At 40.5% G+C, this 19,049-nt stretch overlaps 1 protein-coding gene across 1 annotated transcript; it reads right to left on the bottom strand.

Annotated features, from left to right (window-relative positions):
- Nucleotides 1–3,214: 3,214 nt before the first annotated feature.
- rpl30 (ribosomal protein L30) lies at nucleotides 3,215–18,398 on the bottom strand. The gene is made up of 5 exons (XM_064979455.1): nucleotides 18,337–18,398; nucleotides 18,174–18,221; nucleotides 10,433–10,578; nucleotides 3,799–3,929; nucleotides 3,215–3,311 (listed from the first exon to the last, which is right to left on the bottom strand). The coding sequence occupies exons 2-5, from the start codon at nucleotides 18,192–18,194 to the stop codon at nucleotides 3,259–3,261; spliced, it is 351 nt and encodes a 116-aa protein (XP_064835527.1). The 5' UTR covers nucleotides 18,195–18,221; nucleotides 18,337–18,398; the 3' UTR covers nucleotides 3,215–3,258.
- Between the last annotated feature and the right edge of the window lie 651 nt (nucleotides 18,399–19,049).

Genomic DNA, 19,049 nt, shown 5'->3' with positions numbered 1-19,049 from the left:
TTCAAACTGAAATGTAAAGTTCATTTCCGATTGATCCAACATATGCAGTGTTTGCCATGAAGGTAGTCTCCACCAGCGCAGAAGGCTTTAAATTACAATCACGCTGTGACGCTGAACTAGAACCCTGAGTTATACGTTTAAACCATGTGGTTTTTTTACACTACGGTATGATCTCATCTTTGTAGCTGAGCTAACCCGAGCTAGCTCGACTAAGGACGATTCTTAATAGGGAGATGTTTATCTAACAGGGTTGGGCTCAACCCAGGCAGTCAATTCAGGAAGTAAACTGACTGCCATCTATTTTTATTGATTTCACAATAAACTTAAAAGTAAAAGCAATAAAAAAAAGGTATTGCATTTTTTAATTGAACCCAACCCTGTTATCTCAGCATGATATGCGGCTATATACTAATAAAACCCTGTGATATGATTTCATTTGTTTTGCACATGCAGTAATATAATTTTTTTAAATGTTAAAATGCTACTTTTCCTGTGATCGTCACAATGGAGAAGTTACCCTTGATAGAGTAGTGTAACAGATGTGAAACGGCTAGCTTATTTAGCAGTGCGCGCGAAATAGCGTTTCATTCGGTGACGTCACTTGCTCTGAGACCTTGAAGTAGTAGTTCCCCTTGGTCTGCAAGGGCCGCGGCTTTTGTGGGGCGATGGGTAACGACGCTTCGTGGGTGACTGTTGTTGATGTTTGCAGAGGGTCCCTAATTCGAGCCCAGGTATGGGCGAGGGGACGGTTTAAAGTTATACTGTTACAGTAGCACATAAAATCTATAAAATTGGTTAAAGTAAGAACAAATGTCCCTCTTTGCCTCGGGGTTCAGGCGATGTAGAATAACACCGTAATATAAAGACAAGCCAGATTCATCCCTTTTACATGTTGGTCATGTCACTCTTATCCAGGGAGACTTAGTCATCTCCAGTTTCATGTAGCTCTTAACCAGGGAGACTTAGTCCTCTCCAGTTTCATGTAGCTCTTATCCAGGGAGACTTAGTCATCTCCAGGTTCATGTAGCTCTTAACCAGGGAGACTTAGTCATCTCCAGGTTCATGTAGCTCTTAACATGGGAGACTTAGTCATCTCCAGGTTCATGTAGCTCTTAACCAGGGAGACTTAGTCATCTCCAGGTTCATGTAGCTCTTATCCAGGGAGACTTAGTCGTTTCATGTTGACACATTGCACTTTTACAAAATTATCCATGTGAGATATTTGAAATCTTTTTTATTAGAATCTAGGATGCACCGTATCTATGGTTACCTGTGTGCTAGCGCTGCACCGTGTCTGTGGTTACCTGTGTGTTCGTGATGCACCGTTTCTGTGGTTACCTGTGTGTTAGTGACCGTGTCTGTGGTTACCTGTGTTAGCGATGCACCGTTTCTGTGGTTACCTGTGTGTTAGTGATGCACCGTGTCTGTGGTTACCTGTGTGTTAGTGATGCACCGTGTCTGTGGTTACCTGTGTGTTAGTGATGCACCGTGTCTGTGGTTACCTGTGTGTTAGCGATGCACCGTGTCTGTGGTTACCTGTGTGTTAGTGATGCACCGTGTCTGTGGTTACCTGTGTGTTAGTGATGCACCGTGTCTGTAGTTACCTGTGTGTTAGTGATGCACCGTGTCTGTGGTTACCTGTGTGTTAGTGATGCACCGTGTCTGTGGTTACCTGTGTGTTAGTGATGCACCGTGTCTGTGGTTACCTGTGTGTTAGTGATGCACCGTGTCTGTGGTTACCTGTGTGTTAGTTATGCACCGTGTCTGTGGTTACCTGTGTGTTGGTGATGCACCGTGTCTGTGGTTACCTGTGTGTTAGTGATGCACCGTTTCTGTGGTTACCTGTGTTAGTTATGCACCGTGTCTGTGGTTACCTGTTAGGCCCCCTCACCGTTTCTATGGTTACCGGTGTTAGTTACGCACCGTGTCTGTGGTTACCTGTGTGTTAGTTATGCACCGCGTCTGTGGTTACCTGTGTGTTGGTGACGCACCGTGTCTGTGGTTACCTGTGTGTTAGGCCCCCTCACCGTTTCTATGGTTACCTGTGTTAGTGATGCACCGTGTCTGTGGTTACCTGTGTTAGTTATGCACCGTGTCTGTGGTTACCTGTGTTAGTTATGCACCGTGTCTGTGGTTACCTGTGTGTTAGGCCCCCTCACCGTGTCTGTGGTTACCTGTGTGTTAGTGATGCACCGTGTCTGTGGTTACCTGTGTGTTAGGCCCCCTCACCGTGTCTGTGGTTACCTGTGTGTTGGTGATGCACCGTGTCTGTGGTTACCTGTGTGTTAGGCCCCCTCACCGTGTCTGTGGTTACCTGTGTGTTAGTGATGCACCGTGTCTGTGGTTACCTGTGTGTTAGGCCCCCTCACCGTGTCTGTGGTTACCTGTGTGTTAGTGATGCACCGTGTCTGTAGTTACCTGTGTGTTGGTGATGCACCTTGTCTGTGGTTACCTGTTAGGCCCCCTCACCGTTTCTATGGTTACCGGTGTTAGTTACGCACCGTGTCTGTGGTTCTGTGTGTTAAGTCTCCCTGGTTTTTAATGTGATATTAAAACTAAAGAACTGGTGAGAGAAACGTTTTAGATTAATATTGTATGGCTGTGGGATAATGTGATGGAGGTCTTCTGCATTATAAGCTGCATCCCTTGGCGCCCTATTCCTTATATAGTGCACTACTTTAGACCAGAAAATATAAATAATAAGATGTCCAGCAGTGCCATCAGCTCAGAATTGTTAGAAAACAGCGGCATCCTGGTACACCCATGAAGTGGCCTTCATGGAAGACTTGCGGCCAAGACTCCATTACCCACAATCCTCCCCGGGGAGGGGCCTGGACCGGCGTGGATAATCCTGTAATTGCCTTTACTACATTACTGTCAACAATCTACAGACTGGTTTGTTCATGTGGTGCAGCAGCATGATGAAAGATCTTGTGGTGACATTGTGATGTCACGAGTCTATCCTTGTGGCATTGCATGTTAGGAGACCCATGATCCGCTCGTGAGTTGAGCTCTTAATAGCATATAAAAATAAAAAAAATCACAAGGACATCTCATTTGAATCTACATAGACCACATCCACAAGCCTCAAGGCCTACGTATAGATTGGAGGCTTCTTTAAAAATCAAGAGAGAAATTACACGGCCTACAGCATAGAATAGAAGTAGCTCAATGTTTATCATGTGCACACTAAGAGAAAGACAGACCAAAGAAAGACCATAGAAAACAGTTTATTTTTTAACATTGAGTGTGAAATGTCTACTTCTCCCCTTGTGGCTGGTCTGGCATACTCCTGATGATGTCAGAATCACCTGGTAATAGAACAACACTATTTAGCATACAAGATAGTTCTTTTTTACACTGTCAAAGTAAAGCTTGGTTGGTTTTAAGTCTAAGTCATTGACACCAATGAAGCAACTGGCTAAAGCCCAGTCAGTTCAGGTAAATGGTTCATTAGGTGTTTATCTAGTGACGAGCACATCATCATAGAGCCACCAAGTGCAAAATTGTACAAATGGGCAAATTTGTGAGCATCGGTGAAACTTCGAAATATCTACAAATTCACAAAATTATTAACTCAAACATGCACATGTTATTTAGTAGTAGAGCGGTTTGTTTATTCTTCATTCATACATTTTTATAATTCTGTGCAAAGATGTTCATGTCATCTTTGAAAACAATGCTAAATGAATGAAAGAATAAATTTTCAAACTGCTCACTGCTAAAGGATTGTCTGCAGACCACCCACCAACAGAATGGGCGTGGTAAACAGGACATGCAGTCTGATTGGACACTCACCGGGGTCGATGATAGCCAGTGTGCACACCCTGAAGTACTTTCCACAGGCCGTGCCCAGCTCGATGTTGTTCCCACTGTAGTGATGGACGCCAGTCTTGGCCAACATGGCATAGTACTCCACTTCAGACTTCCTGAGGACAAATACCTTTATCAAAGTATGACCGCAGGAAATGCAGGCAGCAACATTCTGAACAAACAAGTTTATATACGTTACCATTCAATGGAACTATCCCTTCTGCGTGTATGGGGTAAAGCAACACTAATGAAACATTATCCCTTCTGCGTGTATGGGGTAAAGCAACACAAGGACAACCTACACTAATGAAACATTATCCCTTCTGCGTGTATGGGGTAAAGCAACACAAGGACAAGCTACACTAATGAAACATTATCCCTTCTGCGTGTATGGGGTAAAGCAACACAAGGACAACCTACACTAATGAAACATTATCCCTTCTGCGTGTATGGGGTAAAGCAACACAAGGACAAGCTACACTAATGGAACATTATCCCTTCTGCGTGTATGGGGTAAAGCAACACGAGGACAAGCTACACTAATGGAACAACATCCCTTCTGCGTGTATGGGGTAAAGCAACACAAGGACAAGCTACACTAATGGAACATTATCCCTTCTGCGTGTATGGGGTAAAGCAACACGAGGACAAGCTACACTAATGAAACATTATCCCTTCTGCGTTTATGGGGTAAAGCAACACGAGGACAAGCTACACTAATGAAACATTATCCCTTCTGCGTGTATGGGGTAAAGCAACACTAATGAAACATTATCCCTTCTGCGTGTATGGGGTAAAGCAACACTAATGAAACATTATCCCTTCTGCGTGTATGGGGTAAAGCAACACTAATGGAACATTATCCCTTCTGCGTGTATGGGGTAAAGCAACACTAATGAAACATTATCCCTTCTGCGTGTATGGGGTAAAGCAACACAAGGACAAGCTACACTAATGGAACAACATCCCTTCTGCGTTTATGGGGTAAAGCAACACTAATGGAACATTATCCCTTCTGCGTTTATGGGGTAAAGCAACACTAATGAAACATTATCCCTTCTGCGTTTATGGGGTAAAGCAACACTAATGAAACATTATCCCTTCTGCGTGTATGGGGTAAAGCAACACAAGGACAACCTACACTAATGAAACATTATCCCTTCTGCGTGTATGGGGTAAAGCAACACAAGGACAAGCTACACTAATGGAACATTATCCCTTCTGCGTGTATGGGGTAAAGCAACACAAGGACAAGCTACACTAATGAAACATTATCCCTTCTGCGTGTATGGGGTAAAGCAACACAAGGACAACCTACACTAATGAAACATTATCCCTTCTGCGTGTATGGGGTAAAGCAACACAAGGACAAGCTACACTAATGGAACATTATCCCTTCTGCGTGTATGGGGTAAAGCAACACGAGGACAAGCTACACTAATGGAACAACATCCCTTCTGCGTGTATGGGGTAAAGCAACACAAGGACAAGCTACACTAATGGAACATTATCCCTTCTGCGTGTATGGGGTAAAGCAACACGAGGACAAGCTACACTAATGAAACATTATCCCTTCTGCGTTTATGGGGTAAAGCAACACGAGGACAAGCTACACTAATGAAACATTATCCCTTCTGCGTGTATGGGGTAAAGCAACACTAATGAAACATTATCCCTTCTGCGTGTATGGGGTAAAGCAACACTAATGAAACATTATCCCTTCTGCGTGTATGGGGTAAAGCAACACAAGGACAAGCTACACTAATGGAACAACATCCCTTCTGCGTTTATGGGGTAAAGCAACACTAATGGAACATTATCCCTTCTGCGTTTATGGGGTAAAGCAACACTAATGAAACATTATCCCTTCTGCGTTTATGGGGTAAAGCAACACTAATGAAACATTATCCCTTCTGCGTTTATGGGGTAAAGCAACACTAATGAAACATTATCCCTTCTGCGTTTATGGGGTAAAGCAACACTAACGAAACATTATCCCTTCTGCGTGTATGGGGTAAAGCAACACTAACGGAACATTATCCCTTCTGCGTGTATGGGGTAAAGCAACACTAATGAAACATTATCCCTTCTGCGTGTATGGGGTAAAGCAACACTAATGAAACATTATCCCTTCTGCGTGTATGGGGTAAAGCAACACAAGGACAAGCTACACTAATGGAACATTATCCCTTCTGCGTGTATGGGGTAAAGCAACACGAGGACAAGCTACACTAATGGAACATTATCCCTTCTGCGTTTATGGGGTAAAGCTACACTAATGAAACATTATCCCTTCTGCGTCTATGGGGTAAAGCAACACTAATGAAACATTATCCCTTCTGCGTGTATGGGGTAAAGCAACAAGGACAAGCTACACTAATGGAACATTATCCCTTCTGCGTGTATGGGGTAAAGCAACACGAGGACAAGCTACACTAATGAAACATTATCCCTTCTGCGTGTATGGGGTAAAGCAACAAGGACAAGCTACACTAATGGAACATTATCCCTTCTGCGTGTATGGGGTAAAGCAACACGAGGACAAGCTACACTAATGAAACATTATCCCTTCTGCGTGTATGGGGTAAAGCAACACGAGGACAAGCTACACTAATGAAACATTATCCCTTCTGCGTGTATGGGGTAAAGCAACAAGGACAAGCTACACTAATGGAACATTATCCCTTCTGCGTGTATGGGGTAAAGCAACACGAGGACAAGCTACACTAATGAAACATTATCCCTTCTGCGTGTATGGGGTAAAGCAACACTAATGAAACATTATCCCTTCTGCGTGTATGGGGTAAAGCAACACAAGGACAAGCTACACTAATGGAACATTATCCCTTCTGCGTGTATGGGGTAAAGCAACACGAGGACAAGCTACACTAATGGAACAACATCCCTTCTGCGTGTATGGGGTAAAGCAACACAAGGACAAGCTACACTAATGGAACATTATCCCTTCTGCGTGTATGGGGTAAAGCAACACGAGGACAAGCTACACTAATGAAACATTATCCCTTCTGCGTGTATGGGGTAAAGCAACAAGGACAAGCTACACTAATGGAACATTATCCCTTCTGCGTGTATGGGGTAAAGCAACACGAGGACAAGCTACACTAATGAAACATTATCCCTTCTGCGTGTATGGGGTAAAGCAACAAGGACAAGCTACACTAATGGAACATTATCCCTTCTGCGTGTATGGGGTAAAGCAACACGAGGACAAGCTACACTAATGAAACATTATCCCTTCTGCGTGTATGGGGTAAAGCAACACTAATGAAACATTATCCCTTCTGCGTGTATGGGGTAAAGCAACACAAGGACAAGCTACACTAATGGAACATTATCCCTTCTGCGTGTATGGGGTAAAGCAACACGAGGACAAGCTACACTAATGGAACAACATCCCTTCTGCGTGTATGGGGTAAAGCTACACTAATGGAACATTATCCCTTCTGCGTGTATGGGGTAAAGCAACACGAGGACAAGCTACACTAATGAAACATTATCCCTTCTGCGTGTATGGGGTAAAGCAACACTAATGAAACATTATCCCTTCTGCGTGTATGGGGTAAAGCAACACAAGGACAAGCTACACTAATGGAACATTATCCCTTCTGCGTGTATGGGGTAAAGCAACACGAGGACAAGCTACACTAATGGAACATTATCCCTTCTGCGTTTATGGGGTAAAGCTACACTAATGAAACATTATCCCTTCTGCGTCTATGGGGTAAAGCAACACTAATGAAACATTATCCCTTCTGCGTGTATGGGGTAAAGCAACAAGGACAAGCTACACTAATGGAACATTATCCCTTCTGCGTGTATGGGGTAAAGCAACACGAGGACAAGCTACACTAATGAAACATTATCCCTTCTGCGTGTATGGGGTAAAGCAACAAGGACAAGCTACACTAATGGAACATTATCCCTTCTGCGTGTATGGGGTAAAGCAACACGAGGACAAGCTACACTAATGAAACATTATCCCTTCTGCGTGTATGGGGTAAAGCAACACGAGGACAAGCTACACTAATGAAACATTATCCCTTCTGCGTGTATGGGGTAAAGCAACAAGGACAAGCTACACTAATGGAACATTATCCCTTCTGCGTGTATGGGGTAAAGCAACACGAGGACAAGCTACACTAATGAAACATTATCCCTTCTGCGTGTATGGGGTAAAGCAACACTAATGAAACATTATCCCTTCTGCGTGTATGGGGTAAAGCAACACGAGGACAAGCTACACTAATGAAACATTATCCCTTCTGCGTGTATGGGGTAAAGCAACACTAATGAAACATTATCCCTTCAGTCTAACGCTGTAGTTGTCTAGGTTGTTTTCTCAAGGTGTCTGATCGCTGAACGACCAACTGCAGGTGCAGCCAGTAACACATAACCAGCCCTCATTTCAATGTTCCTCCTGTTCTTACACACCTGCAAGCAGACCAATACAGGTGTGCCTTTGTAGGAGGAGTACATAAAACAAAACAAAAATTAACGTACCCATAAAAACTCACAAGCAACGCTTGATATGCAAAATCTTCAATATCTAACTATTTGAAACCGCTTATTGAAGTAGGAATGGAACTGTTCCTAGGATTACACCAGGGTTGGATAGGTTACTTTCTGAATTAACGCCATTAGTTACTTTAATTAATAATGTAAGTTAACTCTGATGTAATCTGATTACTTTCAGTTACTGTTGGATTACTTTCCCCTTAAGAGGCTGTACAAGACAAACAAACCATCAAACACATCTGGTGTGTCATCATAGTGGTCTCTGTCATCAGTGGTCATCATTTGGGGTGTCATCATAGTGGTCTCTGATTGGTGGTAATCCGGTGTGTCATTATAGTGGTCTCTGATTGGTGTGTCATCATAGTGGTCTCTGATTGGTGGTAATCCGGTGTGTCATTATAGTGGTCTCTGATTAGTGGTCATCATTTGGCGTGTCATCGGTGACATGGAAAAAGTGAAGGGGTCTGAATACTTTATGAATGCACAATTTAACTAAAATATTCTACTGGGCAGACACCAATTCCACATTGGTTCAACTTAACTTCATTGAAATGATGGAAACAACGCTGGCTTTCTGAATTTAAAAGTAATCCAAGAGGTTATATACACTGAACAAAAATAAGCGCAACATGCAACAATTTTTACAATTTTACTGAATTACAATTCAAAAGGAAAATCAGTCTAGCGAAATAAATGTATTAGGCCTTCAGCTATGGATTTCACATGACTGGGGAAACAGATGTGCATCTGTTGGTCACAGGTGACGAGCTGAAGACCAGAATCTGGTGTGACCATCATCTGCCTCGTACACGTCGATCCAAACATGCTCAATGGGTGACATGTCTGGTGAGGATGCAGGCCATGGAAGAACTGGGGCATTTCCAGGAATCGTGTACAGATCCTTGCGACATGGTGCCGTGCATTATCAAGCTTGAAACATAAGGTGATGGTGGCGACAATGGGCCTCAGGATTTCGTCACGTATCTCTGTGCATTCAAATTGCCATCGATAAAATGCAATTCTGTTCGGTGTCCATAGCTTATGCCGGCCCATACCATAACCCCACCATGGGACACTGTTCACAACATTGACATCAGCAAACCGCTCGCCCACAACGCCATACACGTGGTCTGCGGAGGCCTGTTGGACGTACTGACAAATTCTCTAAAACATTGTAGGTGGCTTATGGTAGAGATGGCTTATGGCACATTTTAGAGTGGCCTTTTATTGTCCCCGGCACAAGGTGCACCTTTGTAATAATCATGCTGTTTAATCAGCTTCCCGATATGCCACACCTGTCAGGTGGATAGATTATATTGGCAAAGGAGAAATGCTCACGAACAGTGATGTAGACAAATTTGTACATAATCTTTTAGAGAAATAATATATTTGTGGAACATTTCTGGGATCTTGTATTTCATCTCATGAAACCAGAACTTCACATGTTGCTGGTAACATATCGGATTATTGTTTTTTTGTACTTAGATTACAGGAATCCCATTGAGGAAGAAGTCCACCATGCCGAGTCCAATAAAGAACTAAAGGAGCCTAACATTACTCCTTATAGGGACCTTACCTGTTCTGTTTAAAGGGACAATTGGCTCTGGAAGCCAAAACAGCCCAATACTCCATCCTAACGTGAATCAATTCTCAATAGTGACACAGTTATAGAAACATGAATCCCCCTACTTTCATATCAAATCAAAACACACACTTAATGTGAACTGTTTAAACTTGCTTTAACAGTTGCAGCCGACAGGATGTTTCAGTGACCCAGGTGTTTTCGGAGACGCAGACAGCAAATTAGTACAGGTTTTGCAATGGAAACCGTTAACTCTAGGAACTAAATGTAGAGAGACATACATGAATGTCCAATAATAACTTGATTTCATTGCAGAACATTTTCTGTTTGGAGTAAACGTTTTCCATTGCAAAACGTTTTGCAACAGAATTCAACTAATGAATAAACCCAAGGCTAGCAAGGTATAAACTTTAGCTCACCATGTTATGTGTGAAAGGGGTATTTATTAGTGATAATGTCCTTAACTTGAGCTAATGCTAAATAAATGTAGGCCGTAGTTACCTGAGGGCAGGTGTGTTGTTGGCCAGGATGACGAGCTTGGCTTTCCCCTGGCGGATCATCTTCTGGGACTGCTTGTATCCCAGAACGTATTTACCACTCTTCATCACCAGCTGGAGACGGGAGTTTATGGACTCCAGGGACTTTTTCTGCCATCAAAGTAACAATTATGTTTTGTGAGAAACATTGATGAACTATGAACGTAGCTCATATGCATTGAGCCAAACATGATATATGGTATTCTAATTGGAATACATGCGATTTGAGTACATATAACTAGGGCTGGCACAATTACCATACCACCATGTAACCGACGGTTATAGATGAAGACCGTCATTGTAATACAATAACTATCGTAACCATTTAAAAAATGTACATTTGTTTTTCTTCAAATTAACTGTTGAGTCTTTGTGGTAACATGGACGGTTGCTGAAACTAGCAAACAAGTCTCCGGGTTGCCTAGACAATGCTCCCAAACAATGCAGCAGCACAGAGAAATAGAGTAAATAGAACAGGCTTGGAACCTCTATTTACCAGGGTTGGAGGTTCTATTCATTCTATTTACCAGGGTTGGAGGTTCTATTCATTCTATTTACCAGGGTTAGAGGTTCTATTCATTCTATTTACCAGGGTTAGAGGTTCTATTCATTCTATTTACCAGGGTTAGAGGTTCTATTCATTCTATTTACCAGGGTTAGAGGTTCTATTCATTCTATTTACCAGGGTTAGAGGTTCTATTCATTCTATTTACCAGTCATATTACCAGGGTTACAGGTTCTATTCATTCTATTTACCAGGGTTAGAGGTTCTATTCATTCTATTTACCAGTCATATTACCAGGGTTAGAGGTTCTATTCACCAGGGTTGGAGGTTCTATTCATTCTATTTACCAGTCATATTACCAGGGTTAGAGGTTCTATTCACCAGGGTTGGAGGTTCTATTCATTCTATTTACCAGGGTTAGAGGTTCTATTCATTCTATTTACCAGGGTTAGAGGTTCTATTCATTCTATTTACCAGGGTTAGAGGTTCTATTCATTCTATTTACCAGGGTTAGAGGTTCTATTCATTCTATTTACCAGGGTTAGAGGTTCTATTCATTCTATTTACCAGTCATATTACCAGGGTTACAGGTTCTATTCATTCTATTTACCAGGGTTAGAGGTTCTATTCATTCTATTTACCAGTCATATTACCAGGGTTAGAGGTTCTATTCACCAGGGTTGGAGGTTCTATTCATTCTATTTACCAGGGTTAGAGGTTCTATTCATTCTATTTACCAGGGTTAGAGGTTCTATTCATTCTATTTACCAGGGTTAGAGGTTCTATTCATTCTATTTACCAGGGTTAGAGGTTCTATTCATTCTATTTACCAGGGTTAGAGGTTCTATTCATTCTATTTACCAGTCATATTACCAGGGTTACAGGTTCTATTCATTCTATTTACCAGGGTTAGAGGTTCTATTCATTCTATTTACCAGTCATATTACCAGGGTTAGAGGTTCTATTCACCAGGGTTGGAGGTTCTATTCATTCTATTTACCAGGGTTACAGGTTCTATTCATTCTATTTACCAGGGTTAGAGGTTCTATTCATTCTATTTACCAGGGTTAGAGGTTCTATTCATTCTATTTACCAGGGTTAGAGGTTCTATTCATTCTATTTACCAGGGTTAGAGGTTCTATTCATTCTATTTACCAGGGTTAGAGGTTCTATTCATTCTATTTACCAGGGTTAGAGGTTCTATTCATTCTATTTACCAGGGTTAGAGGTTCTATTCATTCTATTTACCAGGGTTAAAGGTTCTATTCATTCTATTTACCAGGGTTAGAGGTTCTATTCATTCTATTTACCAGGGTTAGAGGTTCTATTCATTCTATTTACCAGGGTTAGAGGTTCTATTCATTCTATTTACCAGGGTTAGAGGTTCTATTCATTCTATATACCAGTCATATTACCAGGGTTAGAGGTTCTATTCATTCTATTTACCAGGGTTAGAGGTTCTATTCATTCTATTTACCAGTCACATTACCAGGGTTAGAGGTTCTATTCATTCTATTTACCAGGGTTAGAGGTTCTATTCATTCTATTTACCAGGGTTACAGGTTCTATTCATTCTATTTACCAGGGTTACAGGTTCTATTCATTCTATATACCAGTCATATTACCAGGGTTAGAGGTTCTATTCATTCTATTTACCAGGGTTAGCGGTTCTATTCATTCTATTTACCAGAGTTACAGGTTCTATTCATTCTATTTACCAGGGTTAGAGGTTCTATTCATTCTATATACCAGTCATATTACCAGGGTTAGAGGTTCTATTCATTCTATTTATCAGGGTTAGAGGTTCTATTCATTCTATTTACCAGTCATATTACCAGGGTTAGAGTTTCTATTCATTCTATTTACCAGGGTTAGAGGTTCTATTCATTCTATTTACCAGGGTTAGAGGTTCTATTCATTCTATATACCAGTCATATTACCAGGGTTAGAGGTTCTATTCATTCTATTTACCAGGGTTAGAGGTTCTATTCATTCTATTTACCAGTCACATTACCAGGGTTAGAGGTTCTATTCATTCTATTTACCAGGGTTAGAGGTTCTATTCATTCTATTTACCAGGGTTACAGGTTCTATTCATTCTATTTACCAGGGTTACAGGTTCTATTCATTCTATATACCAGTCATATTACCAGGGTTAGAGGTTCTATTCATTCTATTTACCAGGGTTAGAGGTTCTATTCATTCTATTTACCAGGGTTACAGGTTCTATTCATTCTATTTACCAGGGTTAGAGGTTCTATTCATTCTATATACCAGTCATATTACCAGGGTTAGAGGTTCTATTCATTCTATTTATCAGGGTTAGAGGTTCTATTCATTCTATTTACCAGTCATATTACCAGGGTTAGAGTTTCTATTCATTCTATTTACCAGGGTTAGAGGTTCTATTCATTCTATTTACCAGGGTTACAGGTTCTATTCATTCTATTTACCAGGGTTAGAGGTTCTATTCATTCTATTTACCAGGGTAACAGGTTCTATTCATTCTATTTACCAGGGTTACAGGTTCTATTCATTCTATTTACCAGGGTTAGAGGTTCTATTCATTCTATTTACCAGGGTTAGAGGTTCTATTCATTCTATTTACCAGGGTAACAGGTTCTATTCATTCTATTTACCAGGGTTAGAGGTTCTATTCATTCTATTTACCAGTCATATTACCAGGGTTAGAGGTTCTATTCATTCTATTTACCAGGGTTAGAGGTTCTATTCATTCTATTTACCAGTCATATTACCAGGGTTAGAGGTTCTATTCATTCTATTTACCAGGGTTAGAGGTTCTATTCATTCTATTTACCAGGGTTACAGGTTCTATTCATTCTATTTACCAGGGTTAGAGGTTCTATTCATTCTATTTACCAGGGTAGCAGGTTATATTCATTCTATTTACCAGGGTTAGAGTTTCTATTCATTCTATTTACCAGGGTTACAGGTTCTATTCATTCTATTTACCAGGGTTACAGGTTCTATTAATTCTATTTACCAGTCATATTACCAGGGTTAGAGGTTCTATTCATTCTATTTACCAGGGTTACAGGTTCTATTCATTCTATTTACCAGGGTAACAGGTTCTATTCATTCTATTTACCAGGGTTACAGGTTCTATTCATTCTATTTACCAGGGTTACAGGTTCTATTCATTCTATTTACCAGTCATATTACCAGGGTTAGAGGTTCTATTCATTCTATTTACCAGGGTTACAGGTTCTATTCATTCTATTTACCAGGGTTACAGGTTCTATTCATTCTATTTACCAGGGTTACAGGTTCTATTCATTCTATTTACCAGTCATATGACCAGGGTTACAGGTTCTATTCATTCTATTTACCAGGGTTAGAGGTTCTATTCATTCTATTTACCAGGGTTACAGGTTCTATTCATTCTATTTACCAGGGTTACAGGTTCTATTCATTCTATTTACCAGGGTAACAGGTTCTATTCATTCTATATACCAGTCATATTACCAGGGTTAGAGGTTCTATTCATTCTATTTACCAGGGTTAGAGGTTCTATTCATTCTATTTACCAGGGTTACAGGTTCTATTCATTCTATTTACCAGGGTTAGAGGTTCTATTCATTCTATATACCAGTCATATTACCAGGGTTAGAGGTTCTATTCATTCTATTTATCAGGGTTAGAGGTTCTATTCATTCTATTTACCAGTCATATTACCAGGGTTAGAGTTTCTATTCATTCTATTTACCAGGGTTAGAGGTTCTATTCATTCTATTTACCAGGGTTACAGGTTCTATTCATTCTATTTACCAGGGTTAGAGGTTCTATTCATTCTATTTACCAGGGTAACAGGTTCTATTCATTCTATTTACCAGGGTTACAGGTTCTATTCATTCTATTTACCAGGGTTAGAGGTTCTATTCATTCTATTTACCAGGGTTAGAGGTTCTATTCATTCTATTTACCAGGGTAACAGGTTCTATTCATTCTATTTACCAGGGTTAGAGGTTCTATTCATTCTATATACCAGTCATATTACCAGGGTTAGAGGTTCTATTCATTCTATTTACCAGGGTTAGAGGTTCTATTCATTCTATTTACCAGTCATATTACCAGGGTTAGAGGTTCTATTCATTCTATTTACCAGGGTTAGAGGTTCTATTCATTCTATTTACCAGGGTTAGAGGTTCTATTCATTCTATTTACCAGGGTAGCAGGTTCTATTCATTCTATTTACCAGGGTTAGAGTTTCTATTCATTCTATTTACCAGGGTTACAGGTTCTATTCATTCTATTTACCAGGGTTACAGGTTCTATTCATTCTATTTACCAGTCATATTACCAGGGTTAGAGGTTCTATTCATTCTATTTACCAGGGTTACAGGTTCTATTCATTCTATTTACCAGGGTAACAGGTTCTATTCATTCTATTTACCAGGGTTACAGGTTCTATTCATTCTATTTACCAGGGTTACAGGTTCTATTCATTCTATTTACCAGTCATATTACCAGGGTTAGAGGTTCTATTCATTCTATTTACCAGGGTTACAGGTTCTATTCATTCTATTTACCAGGGTTACAGGTTCTATTCATTCTATTTACCAGGGTTACAGGTTCTATTCATTCTATTTACCAGTCATATGACCAGGGTTACAGGTTCTATTCATTCTATTTACCAGGGTTACAGGTTCTATTCATTCTATTTACCAGGATTAGAGGTTCTATTCATTCTATTTACCAGGGTAACAGGTTCTATTCATTCTATTTACCAGGGTTAGAGTTTCTATTCATTATATTTACCAGGGTTACAGGTTCTATTCATTCTATTTACCAGTCATATGACCAGGGTTACAGGTTCTATTCATTCTATTTACCAGGGTTAGAGGTTCTATTCATTCTATTTACCAGGGTTACAGGTTCTATTCATTCTATTTACCAGGGTTAGAGTTTCTATTCATTCTATTTACCAGGGTTAGAGGTTCTATTCATTCTATTTACCAGGGTTACAGGTTCTATTCATTCTATTTACCAGGGTTAGAGGTTCTATTCATTCTATTTACCAGGGTTACAGGTTCTATTCATTCTATTTACCAGTCATATTACCAGGGTTAGAGGTTCTATTCATTCTATTTACCAGGGTAACAGGTTCTATTCATTCTATTTACCAGGGTTACAGGTTCTATTCATTCTATTTACCAGTCATATTACCAGGGTTAGAGGTTCTATTCATTCTATTTACCAGGGTTACAGGTTCTATTCATTCTATTTACCAGGGTTACAGGTTCTATTCATTCTATTTACCAGTCATATTACCAGGGTTAGAGGTTCCAAGCCTGTTCTATTCATTCAATTTACCAGGGTTAGAGGTTCCAAGACTGTTCTATTCATTCTATTTACCAGTCATATTACCAGGGTTAGAGGTTCCAAGCCTGTTCTATTCATTCTATTTACCAGGGTTAGAGGTTCCAAGACTGTTCTATTCATTCTATTTACCTGGGTTAGAGGTTCCAAGCCTGTTCTATTCACCAGTCATATTACCAGGGTTACAGTGGCCAATGACTGGTAACCTCATGTGTACACTTGCAATGGCTGCCTGGTATTGTGATGCAATCATTTAAATGGTAATGTAGAAAGTTAATTCAAATTATGATAACTGATGTGGCTCATGCAACGGAATGTATTTTTTTGTAATAGTTGAATCAAATCACAGCACATAGATGGGTCCACTTCCTACTTGTCCCTATGGGTCCACTTGCAATGGCCACCAGTTCACCCATTATATCATCAGTGTTAACATTAACAATATCGACTTGTCTGTAAAAACATGTAACCTGCACGGGTACGCAGATGTTACTGTTGTTCCATTGCTCCCACGGTTGACCAAGCTCAACATGTACGACGGTCTGCCTTCTTTTCTATTACAGAAAATCGCTGACCTTAAATTAGTATTGACTGCAGGTAAAACTAACTAGATGGGGTCTCGAGAGTGCACACAACTGATGATTTAAGCTGATGGTGTTCATTTTGCTCATGTGCTGGTTTACAAATATCTGGGCATCGGGATAGATGAAAGGCTAGCAGTCTTTTAAAAAGCAGATTGACGAGTTAAGAAGCTGAGAATCAATATGGGCTTCTATAGAAATAGGTGCTGCCTCTAGTTAAATAGTAGAAGGCAGATTATGAAGGTCGACATGACCATCGGTCCTAGACTATGGCGACATGTATATGAACGCAGCTGTCACTTCATTAAAGCCATTAGATGCGGCAGGGTGGCCTAGTGGTTAAGAGCGTTGGACTTGTAACTGAAAGGTTGCAAGTTCGAATCTCCGAGCTGACAAGGTACAAATCTGTTGTTCTGCCCCTGAACAGGCAGTTAACCCACTGTTCCTAGGCCGTCATTGAAAATAAGAATTTGTTCTGAACTGCCTTCCTAGTAAAATAAATGTAAAAATTAACATAGCACACTGCACATTATTACGGGGGACAATTTTAGTATTCATCACTGCATTCACTACCAGAAAGTTAATACTTTGCTATGTCTCCATTTATAAAGTCATTTTACATAACGTCCCACTGTATCTAACATATTTACTAAACTTCCAGACGTTGAGTCACCACAGCCGGTCTTAGACAACCGCCAACTCCGGAAATTCCTTTCGTCTCTACGGACTTAAACTAATTGGCCTGAATTTCGTGCACCTTATTTGTGTAACAATCTTCTTGGGTAATTCATAAAGTCGATTGAGGACCTTATTACCGATGAATGTAGGGAGGGAGGGGAAGGGGGGGTTAGTGGCCAATTACTGCCATCCTAAAGTCCATGACAGTCACAACCCTATCTAGTTAATTGATCAGATATAATAGTTCATATGACAGTGCTGTTACAGTGTTTCTTCATTAGTCAGACATAAGGTCAAAATGCCCCCAGTGCAACCACTCAACTTGCTGTCTGGCTAACGCTATATTAGCCCGTTAGCTGGCAAGCCGGTGATGCTAATATAACACATGCTATCTGGATTCTGTCAATCGATAACAACTAAAGCTAGACATCTTCAGGAACTACAACATTGTATGTTTGTCCAAGTTCCAAACAGATATGTATGGGCGACATTGACAGTTTCTAAAAACGTGGAGACACATGTGTTGCACTAAGCCCAGACAGCGCCATGATTCCTCCTGAAGTGCATGAAACCACACATGCGTTCACTGCAGCTCGACTCACCGTCTTCTTGGCGGCCACCATAGCTGCGATTTACTCCGTTCTGGCCAACTTGAAACAAAAAATATGAGATTGGACAATTTTACGTTAGTAATCAACCGGGTGATGTCCACCAACATTGCCTAAATATATACATGTTAAAGATTAAACAAAGAGGTGAACTTACAGGTCTGTTGCTCCAATATGGCCTCGGAAAGAAAGGAAGTCCCAGCGTGCTTTGCGGCAGGTTGGCGTGGTCCTGCGCTGATTCGCTGATCTCAGCGGATTGGTCAGTTAAAGCAGCGTGCTCCACTTGAGGGGATTTCTATATCAGATCATTCTTCAGCCCGACGACCTTATCACGAGAAAGCAAGGGCCAAAACACTAAAGCTTTCATAATGGCAAGTGTGATTTTTACCAACCAGAGGACAAACACAAAACGGACCTACATTTAGAGGTTGTTTTTATGCATTGAATCATCCACACATACACAACCCCAGAGCCCCACGGGGTGACGCTGTTGTCTATATTCTGTATAATAACTTTATGATTTGAACAAAATATTTGATGGTATGGAACTTGATAAAGTATTATTTTTCCAAACACCGAAACATTCAGAAGTCAAATATTTCTATAAAATGTCACACATTTACTTTACTATATGCATCCTAATTGGTTGAATAAATAGCCTATCCATTCATATTTCCACCCTTTAACAATAAATAATACACCACATAAGAACTGACGTTCTTCACATTCGTATGAGAATAATGTAAATAACATAAATACAAAGTACCATGCTGCTCTACCAAGCAAAAAGGCAGTAACTCCTCGGAGCGTGGTTTTTATTTACCTTGTTTTCACAGTAACTTTATACAGTTACTGCTAACATGACCCCCA

Source organism: Oncorhynchus masou, chromosome 12 (genome assembly GCF_036934945.1).
Source record: "Oncorhynchus masou masou isolate Uvic2021 chromosome 12, UVic_Omas_1.1, whole genome shotgun sequence".
Classification (NCBI taxonomy): domain Eukaryota; kingdom Metazoa; phylum Chordata; class Actinopteri; order Salmoniformes; family Salmonidae; genus Oncorhynchus; species Oncorhynchus masou.
This window is presented reverse-complemented; position numbering and strand designations above follow the sequence as displayed.